At 34.1% G+C, this 12,627-nt stretch overlaps 1 protein-coding gene across 1 annotated transcript in view; it reads left to right on the top strand.

The window, feature by feature from the left end:
* LOC133669680 (uncharacterized) overlaps positions 1-12,627 on the top strand; it is a 276,271-nt gene that overhangs the window by 230,245 nt on the left and 33,399 nt on the right. Inside the window, 1 exon segment of the mRNA XM_062089913.1 lies at positions 10,410-10,456. Coding sequence (XP_061945897.1) covers positions 10,410-10,456 — 47 coding nt within the window.

Below are 12,627 nucleotides of genomic sequence, written 5' to 3'. Positions count from 1 at the left end.
GCCCTTGAAATAATCTAAGCTTTGATCCCGTTGCGCCACGTCACCGGGTGTACCGCCATTTCGGTGTACCGCGTCGCACCCGAGATCACCTCTGTTCATCCGGACCGTCCGATCAACTTGCAGATCCAGCCAATCACAGCCGCAGGATCAGTTCAACGGCAATCCAACGATCCACAGCCTTCAGCTGCACCGGTGCACCGTGCGCGCGTTTACACCATAGCACATCTCAGAGCCTCTCTCTCCTCTCGCCGGCGACGCTCTCTCTCCCATTCGATCTCCACTTTCCGGTCGTCTCCAGCCTCCGCACCACCACACAAAGGTTTCTCCCCTGCTATAAAGAAAAACCCCGGTGGTTTTCATCGTTTTCTCCGCCTCATCTGGCCGGAAAAAGACCGCGATCGTTGTCGGCCACCGAAGCTTCAAGCCGTCGATTCTCCTTCGTCAGCCATCAACGGCCATCGAGACCACCACCATCAGAATCCTCGACCTCAGATCTACCAAGATCGACCATCGTTTGGTCACAAATCTCGCCGGAAAATTTCGCTGCCACCAACAGTAACCACGCATGTGCCACACGCGCCGCCAGTGGCATTTTCGTAATTTTTTGAGAAATCCGAGGGTATTTCAGTCTTTTACCTATACAGTGACACTCAGGTAATTTTTTGGGTTTCAACTGGTATTTTTGATATTTTTTATATATAAATGCTTGTAAATTTTCTTGCATGTTGTAAAAAATACAAAAATCAAAGTCGACACGTCTCTTTTTTTAAAAGGACCGATGTCAAAAATGTAAATACCAAATATGGATTATGTCCATTATTTCTTTTGGTAACCCAGACGTAACTCTCCTTTTTAGGGTTAAAACGTCATATTTTAGACAAGTCTCCTAATTTTTAGGGACTGATGTCATTTTTAACGCGTCTCCTATTTTTAGGGACCGACGTTAACCATTTAAAAAAAACAAATTACCAATAAACCCAAAATATAATGGATTATATCCATTATTTCTTTTGGTAACCCAGACGTAACTCTCCTTTTTAGGGACAAACGTCAGTTTTTAGACGAGTCTCCTAATTTTTAGGGACTGATGTCATTTTTAACGTGTCTCCTATTTTTAGGGACCGACGTTAATCTTTTAAAAAAGAATTACAAATAAGCCCAAAATATAATCGCATTTGAATCAAATAAAAAACACACAAGTAAGGCTAACTTTTCTTTTGAAAGGATGTTTTAAGGGTGGTGTCTACCTTCCCTTAATCATAACTAACCCCGTACCCGAATCTCTGGGACCAGTGTCTAATTTGGGATTTCTAGTTCCCTCAAATTACTAGATGGCGACTCCAATAAAATCTTTGTTTCCCCCAATCGAGAAAAAACCCTTTTTGTTAAATAAACAAAAAAGCGGGAGCCGTCGCCCGACGTCGTGTATCGACACAAATCATGGGTGAAATTGCAAGAGAATCAAAAGGTTTGGGTCAATTAGGGGTTAAATTGAAGAAATTTGCAAATAATGACCTTTAAAAAAAAAAGGCGTCAAACTCTAAGGATTAAATTGATTGAAATAAAGGGTGAAATTTAATAGATTTGAAAGTTTAATGGTCAATTGAGGGTTAATTTGTATAAATTCAAAACCAGGTACCAAAATAATAAAGGCGCTAAAATTCAACCCTGATGTTAGAGTTCTGCAAGGAAAAATTGCATAAAATTAAAAGTTTCAAGCTAATTAGGGATGCAATTGAAAGGAATCAAAAGCCAGAGGATCAAATTGAAGTTTGACCAAATTCCTATATTAGAACCCTAAAGCCAAAAACGACATCATTTTGAAAACAATACAAAAAAATAAGGAACAGACCAGACAACTTGTCGTGTGGTTATTATTCATCATCTTCTTCTTTTTGCCTAAAAAAGCTGTTCGCATGGCTACTTTTCAATGACATTTAATGTTTCATCTCTCAACCAAATAGAACAAACCATATACCACCATGATGACCTGATGTTGTACTATACCCTATAGTAGATCTCGTCGGCCAACTACTCTTACATCCACCGAGGCGCTGCCCCAAAAAGGCCAACTTAGGTAGCCTTCCGCTGTCAACTTTTTCAGGCCATGACGACAATTTTAAACCAACTGTTGGGATCCTTCTAGTTTAAATCAAGGGCCAAGATTTGTCTCCAATAAAGATAAAATGTCCATCTTCCACCCCCTATGAATAAGGGTGGATTCCTGGCATTGAGTAAGAAGAAATTAGAGGCCAAAGTTGGGAAGAAATCAGCTTCCCCCCCCTGGTTTTTTCTACCATTATCATTTTTCTCCTCCTCTACCACCACGACCTCAGCTTCTAAAGCCACCAACCACTTTGTCGCTGGCTTCTTCACCGATAGCTCCACCATGATTCATCTATACGACCACCAACCGACCACCTTTACTTAAGGAATAACCATTGCAGATTTTTTTTCCTTTCCACCACAAACCTTTCTTCCACCAGCAGGACCACTGGCTATGACCCCTTACTCCAGGTAAAACTCTTATCCCCCTGCTACAAGACTAGCCACTACATGCAGAACAAGAATACATTTTGTATGTATAAGGCAAATTAATTAACATAGTTGCTAGGTTGGGCTAGCGACCATGTGGTCCTGGGCTGGACCTGTTTCATCCCAACCTAGATAGTAGAACCTGGTCCAGCCAAAAAAAAAAAAACAAAGAGAGAGAAATGTTATTAGGCTGTTAGTCGAGCTGGAACCATTTCAGCTAGCCTAGATGGTTGGTCCGAGTCTAGCCTATTCAATAAAAAAATAATACAATAATATAATAATATTAAAATATTAAAAGAAATATTTAAAAAAAAAGAGAGAAAAAAATTCAAATTTTCCAAAGGGAATTTTTAAACTATTTGTGGGCCCCTCACATGTTTTCCCAAGTATTTTGCATAATATCAAGTTGTAAACTTACACTGTAAGATACAAACCCGGTATTAAAAATACCTGATTTTCTGTCAAAGTTTTCTTTCAAAAAAATAATTAAATTAATTTCCTCTTTCCAAAAACACAAAAAATAGGTTATCATGTTTTAAATAAAATATAAAAATAGATATCGTAAACCGTTTATGATTATCTATTAAGGTTTGCCAAAAATACAAAAAAATCCCATTATAATTAGTTTACTCCAATAAAATAGAGACTTGCTCACGAAGAGAGATCTACCTTGAACCTTAGATAAGACCAATGGATATAAACATGACCTAGAAAAACAATAATGAAGTTTATCTTAAGTAGGGTGCACTAGGGGTGATGCGTCTTCCTCTTGCACAACCAGCCCTTTACCTGAACTTTCACAGACCATTAAGTTTCCTAGTGATCATTACATTAGGCGGCGACTCCTAAACCTTATAATCATAATTTGAATATTTGAATATTTAAATTTATTTTAGAGAAGTAGAATTTCAAATCAAAATTTTACAGGTGGACACGTGAATGAAGACAATAGGGAGGAATATAGTTGCAATATTAATATTGTTGTAGGCTTTCTTGTTTGAGAAATTTTGAATATTAATTATTTTTTGAATTTTTATATTTAGATTGTCTAGAATTTATTGAGGTATTTACAAGTGAACATTGTATGTTGCATTATTACCAAAACCAATTACTATTATACAGGTAACAATAGACCGACTTATAAGAAAAGAACATAAGTTGCTTGAAAAGAAAAGAGACCATGTTGGAGTATTTGTATAATCACTTAAAGAATTTAAAGATTTCATTTTAAGATTTGGGGTTAGGTTTTGGGGTTAGGACTTATGGTTAGTTTATAGGGCTAGGGGTTTGAAGTTTGGATTTAGGGTTTGGAATTTAAGGTTTGGATTTTAAAGCTAGTGTTTACAATTTGGATTAGAGTTAGACTTAGTGTAGGGTTATAATTAGGGATAGAGTTTGGGGTTTGGATTAGGGTTAGTTTTTTATGGCTTATGGTTAGGGGTTAATTAGGGTTAGGGTTTAAATTAGGCTTAGTTTTTATGATTTAGGGTTTCAGGTTAGTCAAGGTTAGGGGCTTGTTAGGGTATTGTTCAGGGTTTAAATTTAGAATTAGTTCAGGGTTCAGTACGTGTTGTGTCTACTAAACGTGACTCTTTTAAATTTCACATTTGGGAGCGAGCTGTGATAAATACCAAACAGTGCTATTTAACTAAAAATAATTCCACCTGTGTTATTTGGCCAATATTGCCAATATGCAATTTTAAAAAAAGAAACAAATTAGCATTGTTTGAAAATATTGTTGACAAAATAACACACTTAGAAAAAGTTTTAATGAAATATCATGGTTTGGTAAATGTTACCAGTGAAAACTGTAACTGATAATGACAATTTAAGAGAAGGGAGGAGAGACAAAAAAAAGAATGAATGAATAAAATCATGGAATTACATCAAAGTTCTGATGACAAGAATTTTGATATTATCAAAAATATCTTGATAAGACAAATTCAATGATATTGAAAAAGGTTACCAATTGTGTTATTTCGTTATAATCTTCTCATCTTTGGCTTCTATTATTTTGAGGAAACCAGCTTCTTCCTCGTCAAGTTTTTTTATTTTCAAGTTCCAAAATTAGTTGTTCTTAACAGTTGGGATGGTTTGGTTTTTACAATTATCGTCTATTGGTGATTATTGGATGTAGCTATTAATTTCAGAAGGATAATAGTCTTATGACATGTTAAGACAGTGGATCGAAAATTGTTCTATGCATGTATATCTCCACTTAGGATTAATTATCTCTTCTATTTATATCTATTTTTTCTTTCAAATAAATCTAAAAAATAATTAATAAGATATTATTGCAGGTTAGTCTCTTGGCAGCAAGGGCGGAGGTATGTTAAGGGCTGGGTTGGGCTGTAGTCCAGGTCAAGATTTTATCAATATTTTTTGACTAGTTTTATGTAAAAAACAATTTATAATTCTTGATTGAGTTATCAAAAAATTCTAAAAATTTGCGTGAAATCTTCTAATATGATGTTTTATCTTGGCTTAAAATTTCAGAATTTTTTGAAAAATTCAGAAATTTGATGAAAAATCATAATTTGACTAGTTTTACGTACGTTATTGGGTGTAATTTTCAATCCGACCATCAGATTGAGTTGAAATTTTACGAGGGATCTTAAAATATATTGAATAAAATCTGGTTAAAATTTTAGGATAAACGGAGATTAGTAGTGCTAACAAAAAAAAAAGAACCGTCAAATAAAAGCAAAACGACTCATTAAGAGTAAAATGGTTATTTACCATTAAAAAATAAAATAAATCAGCTCTTCCTTTCTTTTATATGTTGCCAACTAGGCAGAAGTAGGAAAACAAAGAAAAGAAAAGGTTAGAGAGAAATAGAGAAAAGTAAGGAAAAACATAAAAAAAATCCAAGGAAAAAAAAAAAGAAAAGTGATAAAATAACTTTATAAACTTACAAAATCCAACTTATAAAACACTAATCTAAGAAAGAATCAAGTGAAGGAAGGAGGAATTGAGAGAGGGAAAAAATTTAATTACTTTGTTTGCAGTTGACATGAGATTGTTATTTTATTCCGGTTGAAGGGTTGTTACAATATCGATTCAGATTCGATTATAGATGAATTATATTCAACAAAATATCAAAGAATGTAACTTTAATAGTGAGTTTATTTTTACTTTCACTTCAATTTTATGTACTTTCAAATTTATTTTTTAATATTTTAAATAGTGTATTTTAATTAAAACTTTACTATTAACTTCAAAAATTTATGCATATGAGTTAATAATTGATCTTAAAAAATATTTATATATTTATTTAATAATCCAGGATAAGAAAAATTTCTGGCTCCGCCCTTGCTTGGCGGTATAAAGTTTCCTATGCCTGTGATATCATGTGTGGATCTGTTGTAATTAAGTTGTTTTTGTGCGTAATTAGCAAAGTTGAAGAGATCGCTAGCGAGTGTTGAATCAGTCAAGAAATGTCACAACTTGTCGTGTTAATTGCTTCTTGTTACGTCATAGCACATCCACAGCATTATGCCATTAAAGCTTCACCAGCCAATAACCTGTTAATCATGCTCATGGAGTAGATGCATCATGAACATGGAAATTCAACAGCTAGTGAACTCCCATGGCCCCAGATTGTGCCATGGGGTCTCAGGGAAGTCATGTTGTCTTTGGTTTTTCTTTAGTGAAGTGGACGGAACGTATCGTAGCCAATCACGTTTATTGTGGTTTTCTTTGCTTTCACATTCCTGAATTTGACAGCTTTGTAGCTTTTTTTATCGTGGTTGAATGGTCCGAGACAACCTTTCTTTTCTTTTCTTTGTTTCTTTACTTATACAATGAATCCGTCATGAAATGTCACAAACTGTCGCATTGGAGGCCTCTCTGTATATGCCATGAAAGCTTCACCAACCAATAACACGTTTATCGTGCTCATTGGGTTTGAACTTGCTTATAATTAATAGAGTAGATGCATCATGAAGTACTTGGAAATTCAGTTGTTAGTACGCTCCCCTTCATTAGCCACAGATTCCGGCGTGGGAACTGGGAAGTCATATAAAATAGCAAATGCTAATTAAAGATGTTCATACGAGACCATATTACGAATCAAATTGAAACATATTACGAATATGGGTTCAAAATAAATCGAATGACAAATTCAAAAAAAATATAAAAATCCCAACATTGAAGAAGGATGGAGAAAAAAGACAAAGAATTCAGTATATCTATCTTTAATTGTACAAGTAGAGAAACAAAGAATTTAACGAATTGGATTAATCTGTGGGCTTAACAAAGAATCTTTTTAAGATTTCAAGAATTGTTTTATATTTCTCTTTAACAACATAAACACAGAGATATTATTGAAAACAGAAACTCATTCATGCATCGAGATATTGATAACAATCATAAAGTATTTATGGAAAACGTTCTGTGATGAAATCATAATGTATACAGTAGTTAAGTTGAGCCACAATGTCCAACCTATCTATTCTCACATCCGACATGTGGGCTGTTGTTTTCCTCGTCTTTTTCTACCACCAACAGGTAATAACTAAAATATATATATATATATATATATATATATATATATATATATATATATATAGATTAAAAGAAATGTTCAATCTATCTATTCTCACAAGTCACACCCGACATTAATTGCATGATGAACTAGTTTAATTGCAGGTTGATTGGTTATACTTTCTTTCTCTTGCAATTGTAGGTGATCACGGGAAGTCATATGAATCAAATGAATTGCAAATATAAAGATGTTTAAATGAGGTCATCTTATATAAATCAAATTGAAACATATGCATTCAAAATAAATCGAATGATTAAATTAAAAAATCTAAAAAAAATACAAAAATCCTAACATTAAAGAAGGATGAAGAAAAAAGACAAAGAATTCAATATATGTATCTTTAATTGTGAATTTGGTTTCGCACACATATTTAGATTATGTATTTTGTTATAATTATTTAAAAAAATAATATATTTTGAAATTTGAGCTATTTTTTTATTTTGATGAAAATATCTTGATATCAATACCGATATTTTTTGTAATTGAAATCGGTTTCAATCATTAATTTTCTCATTCTAATGCTATTTTTCAACAAGTTTTTCTCATCTAAGTACTGAAAAATAAACTTATCTTATGAAATACAGCAAAACAAATATTTAGTTCAAAATAAACTTTATCTTATGAATATAAGATCCGACAATCGTTTCCTTTGTTTTTTCTAATGTTTTCCTCACTCATTGAATTCTTTAAATTTGACTAATTATTGGTCATTAATAAGAGCATATATAAGGAATAACGGTACTGGCAAATTAAAAACGAGAATTTTGATTCTTAAGAATCATTTCTGTTTTTGTTTTAAAAATATTAAAATACCAATAATTGATTTTCAAAGACAAACAAATTGGCTTTAAGAAAATTGGATTCTAACCGTTTGATTTGTGGGATACACATTTGTCTGCGTTTCAAGCATTTTTTTTTTTTTCAGCTCAGACTGCGGCTAACTGTGTAAAACAAAGGGCGTTAAAGGCCCGTGTAGAAAAATCTGTCTCATGGAGCAGGCCTAGTTAAATGCCGCACACACAACCCAATGTTTTACAACAGAGCGCAATATGTAAAAATGGCTCATTATACCATTTTCTTGCTGCTGAATCCAAGACAGATAGGCACCGTAAGTATTTCTCCCACAATAGTTTGTCAATTTAGATCTTGCCACAGACCATTTTCTTGCTGCTGAATGACCTTCTCTCTTGTTCCTACATGTTTTTTTGTCTTTGTTTTTGGGTTGTAGACTTTTTTTTTATATATATATTACTCTTCTTTCCTGTTTTGGGTTACTGCCACTTCCTTTGTAGCCTTGTCTGGTTTTGGCTTGAACTTTCTTTTTCATTCAGGCTTAACAAAATTGCAGTTTTGTTTTCATTTTATTCTCAAGCATGAGTTTTGGGATTGCATTGGGTATGATTCCATGAAAATCTCAACCCTACTCTCAATAGAAGATCCAGATAATTACTCCTTTAGCACCAAATTACTCATACAGTTGCCCATGCTAATTAATGCTCTATTATTTATTAAAAGCAGGGGTTTTCGATGAGGATTGTATCTTTGAAGATCCAACCATTAAATTCCAAGGTAAAAACCTTTCAGCTGTTTCATTTATGCCAAATCATCAGATACTGAAGAGATCCCTAACTGATCTGAAACTATATTCAATCAAATTCTCGTCTCTAATTGTTCCATGAAAGTCTATAAGAGTCTGCTTGCATTACTTGGAATTCAATCTTCATTCCCCTTGCTTTTTTATCAGGTACCAAGTTGTATTCACGCAATTTGAACTTACTGGTTCCTTTCTTCGATTGTCCATTAATTGGATTACAAGACATTGAGAAGGTAAACATACTCTATAAACTTAAAATTGATTTCACAGTAAATAAAAACTGCATATTCACATAAAGTATCAACTTTATATCATGTCATTCGAGCCAATCCCGATATATTTGACAGTGAGAACTATTTTAGGAAACATATAGTTAAATAATCACCCCAGCTTATAGTCCAAACAGCATAGTTTGGGAAATTTAGTGTAGTAATTGAGAACTGGCTGGATAAAGCTGTTTTTTTTTAATAACTTCTCTTGCCTGTATAGAATGTCAAGTTCTTTGATCAATTGCCCAAACTCAACATACTACTTTGAAATTTTTCATAAAGTTCATGTTTTGCCTCAAGTGTTTCTGTGCTTGCTTTTAAGGAAATTTTGTTAGCTGGGGGTTTTGTACCAAAACAAGAATATACCCCCTTGGTTTCACTCCCTTAAGCCGAATCTCTTGTTCACTCTTTATAATCTTACGTTCTTAGGATTTTAAGGCCCTTTTGGGCGTTTTGTTTTGTGATTTGGCTTTACATGGTCCCTGTGCTTAAGCATAAGTGTTTCCTCGCTTTGCTTTATTATATAATCATGCTAAAATACGTATCACTTACTATACCATATACTTCCACGATGCTTATGTTATAAATCATTTATTGGAGACAATGATTTATTGAATTATCAGTAAATTGCTGGATATAATTGAGGACACTAAAAATTTGGCTTAAAAGGAGTTTAGGGTTGCCCAGACCTTAAATTCTTGGTACATGTACAAGACTTGTTGGCTTCATCCATTAAAAATGAGCAGCAGTGCTTGGCCCTCCTCCAAGCTTGCTTGTAATGGATTTGGAACTTCTTCTTGTTCACAAAATAATTCTCAGATCTACATTTTACTGCAGCATTTCTTCAACTAACACTCCTTGGTTCCGTACTTGATCCCACATGCGCTTTTTTAGGCAAATGCATTTGGACAGTTTGCTATTGTAGTCCTGTAATCTAAGCTGCACAGAGGATTCTTCAAGAGTTCAGTGTGGAGAACTCTGTGGATTCATAGTTTAAGTGCAGATGCATAGGATGTGCAGCAATTCTTGGTATATCTCCTTCTAGCAGCCTCTCATGCTAGTGCTCATGTTTTAGAACATCTTAGGTTGTAGTAGGAGATTATATCTGGACTTGTTTTCTCTATTGATTCTGATTAATCAGTTCTGCCAAAATCACTCCTACCATCACCTCCATATAGGGGATGAAAGAATGAAGGATGAAAGGTATCCTATGGGAAACCATGTGGACAAACGCATAGGTGTCTACGATAACAAGAGTTGCTGTCTAACAATTTGCTCTTGCTAGTTTATAGTTCTAATATGCCCTGGGGGGGGGGGGGGGGGGGGGAGTCTGAACTGAAGAGCACATGCAACTATTTCCTTGGCTTACATCCTCCTTGAGCTAAACCTTTTCCTTTTCTACATAGAACTATTCACTATTTGATGTTGCTGATAACAATGCCCAATAATATGACTTTGCATGCAGGGTGTCAATTCCGAAACATATTTTGTGCTGGCAAGATGGAAACTAAGGTGCTTAAATTGGTTTTGATGAAGTCTCCCTTTCCTTTATTGATGGTTTTTGTTTGGAATTTCATTTTTGCTTGTAGCGGTTCTTAAAATAGCAAAGAGAATTTTGCCTCAAAAAGAAGAAGACTTTTGCATCTTGAAATGTTCTGTTTGCATGAGAAATCTAATTATAAGGTTGTCTTAATCTTTTCTAATTTGGATAAGGGTTATCGATAAGGCATCAATTGAAATTTAACCGCAGTGAATATGTGAATCTGCATAAGCACTGTATGTGCATGTGTCCAGTAGGTGGCTGTGGACGGATTCTGAATATGCTACTCTTCAAATCAGGAATCCCATAGATGATTATTTCACTGTATGTTGCCTTTATAGGTCTTCCTAAATCAATTGTTAGTCTTGTCAAGCTTTTCGTTTTATATTTCACACCATCCACTATGGCTCCTGCTTAATTACTGTACTAACCAGTTCATCTAATCTGCAGAACATACCTGAAATTCCCATGGAGGCCTCTCATTTCAATCGACGGAAGCACTGTTTCTGCACTTGAAGCTATTGGTCAGATATTCACCCCTAGCTTTGATAGACCTGGTGAATGAATTTCAGAAAACGTCTGGAAATCTAAAGCTGATGTAATCAGATCTCTGCAATTTGATTAAAAAGTCCTTGTGGTTTTAAAGACAATGTAGACTTTCGTATGGATTAAGTTAGCAACCATCATCCTGTCTGCTCAAAGCAACTCTATAGTTGGATGGAAAAAAAAAATGAAAGCAGTTCCGTTGCCAGGACTTGACCCCGGGTCTCTCGGGTGAGAGCTGAGTATCCTAACCCACTAGACCACAATTTAATGTGCCTGCCCTCCTCTGGCACCTATAATACATCTCTTATTGATATTGCATGATTTTTTGTGGAATAAAAAACAAAAAAATCACCTTGATAACAAAAAGGAACCAACCTCCTTGAAATTTTCAGTTCTTGTTTGGAGTGAGTGTCTGGGAATCCTAGGTGCTGTGGTGGTGGAGATGGCGGTGGTGCATGCGCGCATGGTTACAATATTTCCTTGCTTTTCAGTTGCCAGTCAAGTGGGGCTCATGAATAGTAGGGTTTTTGAACTTGAGGTCTTGGTGCCTTGTTTCTTCCTACTTAACGACGGGATTGAAAGAAGAAAGTTATAATTTCCGGTGAAAAGGGAGTGATGATTGCTTTCCTCTAGTCTCTGTCGTCCTTAAAAAAAAAATACTCCAGAAAGATTTTTAGTCAGTTAGTTATGCCAGGGTCCATCAACTGGAAGCCTTTAGGCGAAGGTCGTTGTGTAACCTTTTTGAGCTATGATTTTTATCTTGAGAGCTACTTAATCAGCCCCCCCCCCCCCCCCCCCCCCCTCTAAAGTTTCAAATTTCAATCACATCCCTGCAGATGTGTTTTTCCCCTACTTAATATTGAATCAATTAACAAAAACTTTTTTTCAATTCCTAAACTTTCAAAATGTTATCTAATAGAAACTTTTGTGAGTAATTAGACGAGATAAAATATTCAAGTTGCAGTTCAAGGATCTAAATGATGCCACAATATATCATTTATATTAAAAATATAATTACAAAAATCATAAAAAATAATTTAATGTGTATCAAACTAAAAATTAGATGTAAGAATAAAAGTTTAAACTATGGAGCTCGTTAAAAAAACAAATAATTATTCTATTTTTCTTTGATAAGTTAAGCACTCATAGTGATCAGAGTACTTTACACATTAATTAGTTAATTAAATATATATTATTAATTTGTTTGTTGTTAATTATATCATCATAGCAATACAAAAGTTTCAAAGTTGTTTTTTTTTGGACATCAGGCTTCTTAAATTTAAGGTCTTTTTTATATATCTTTGATGGTCTATCAATTTAATTTATATTCTTAAAATTTAAAATTATTTTATATCTTTTTTTTCAACCATATTAAAAAAAAACATATGAATATGAATTTAAAAAACCATCCCATAATGAAAAGCATTTAATTAGTTGTCACATAATTAGCATGCATATATAGTTAACATGAATACTTACTATTTGGTTAAGTGAATGAATTCAAAGAACATGAAAGTCATGTTCTCTTTGGTTTTTCTTTAGTCCAGAAGAAGGAACGGACCACAGCCAATGATCAAGAGTTAAAACATGTCGGAAA

The sequence above is a fragment of the Populus nigra genome, chromosome 12 (genome assembly GCF_951802175.1).
Source record: "Populus nigra chromosome 12, ddPopNigr1.1, whole genome shotgun sequence".
Classification (NCBI taxonomy): Eukaryota; Viridiplantae; Streptophyta; class Magnoliopsida; order Malpighiales; family Salicaceae; genus Populus; species Populus nigra.
The sequence above is the reverse complement of the archived record's forward strand: the minus strand, read 5'-3'. Positions and strand labels throughout refer to the sequence as shown.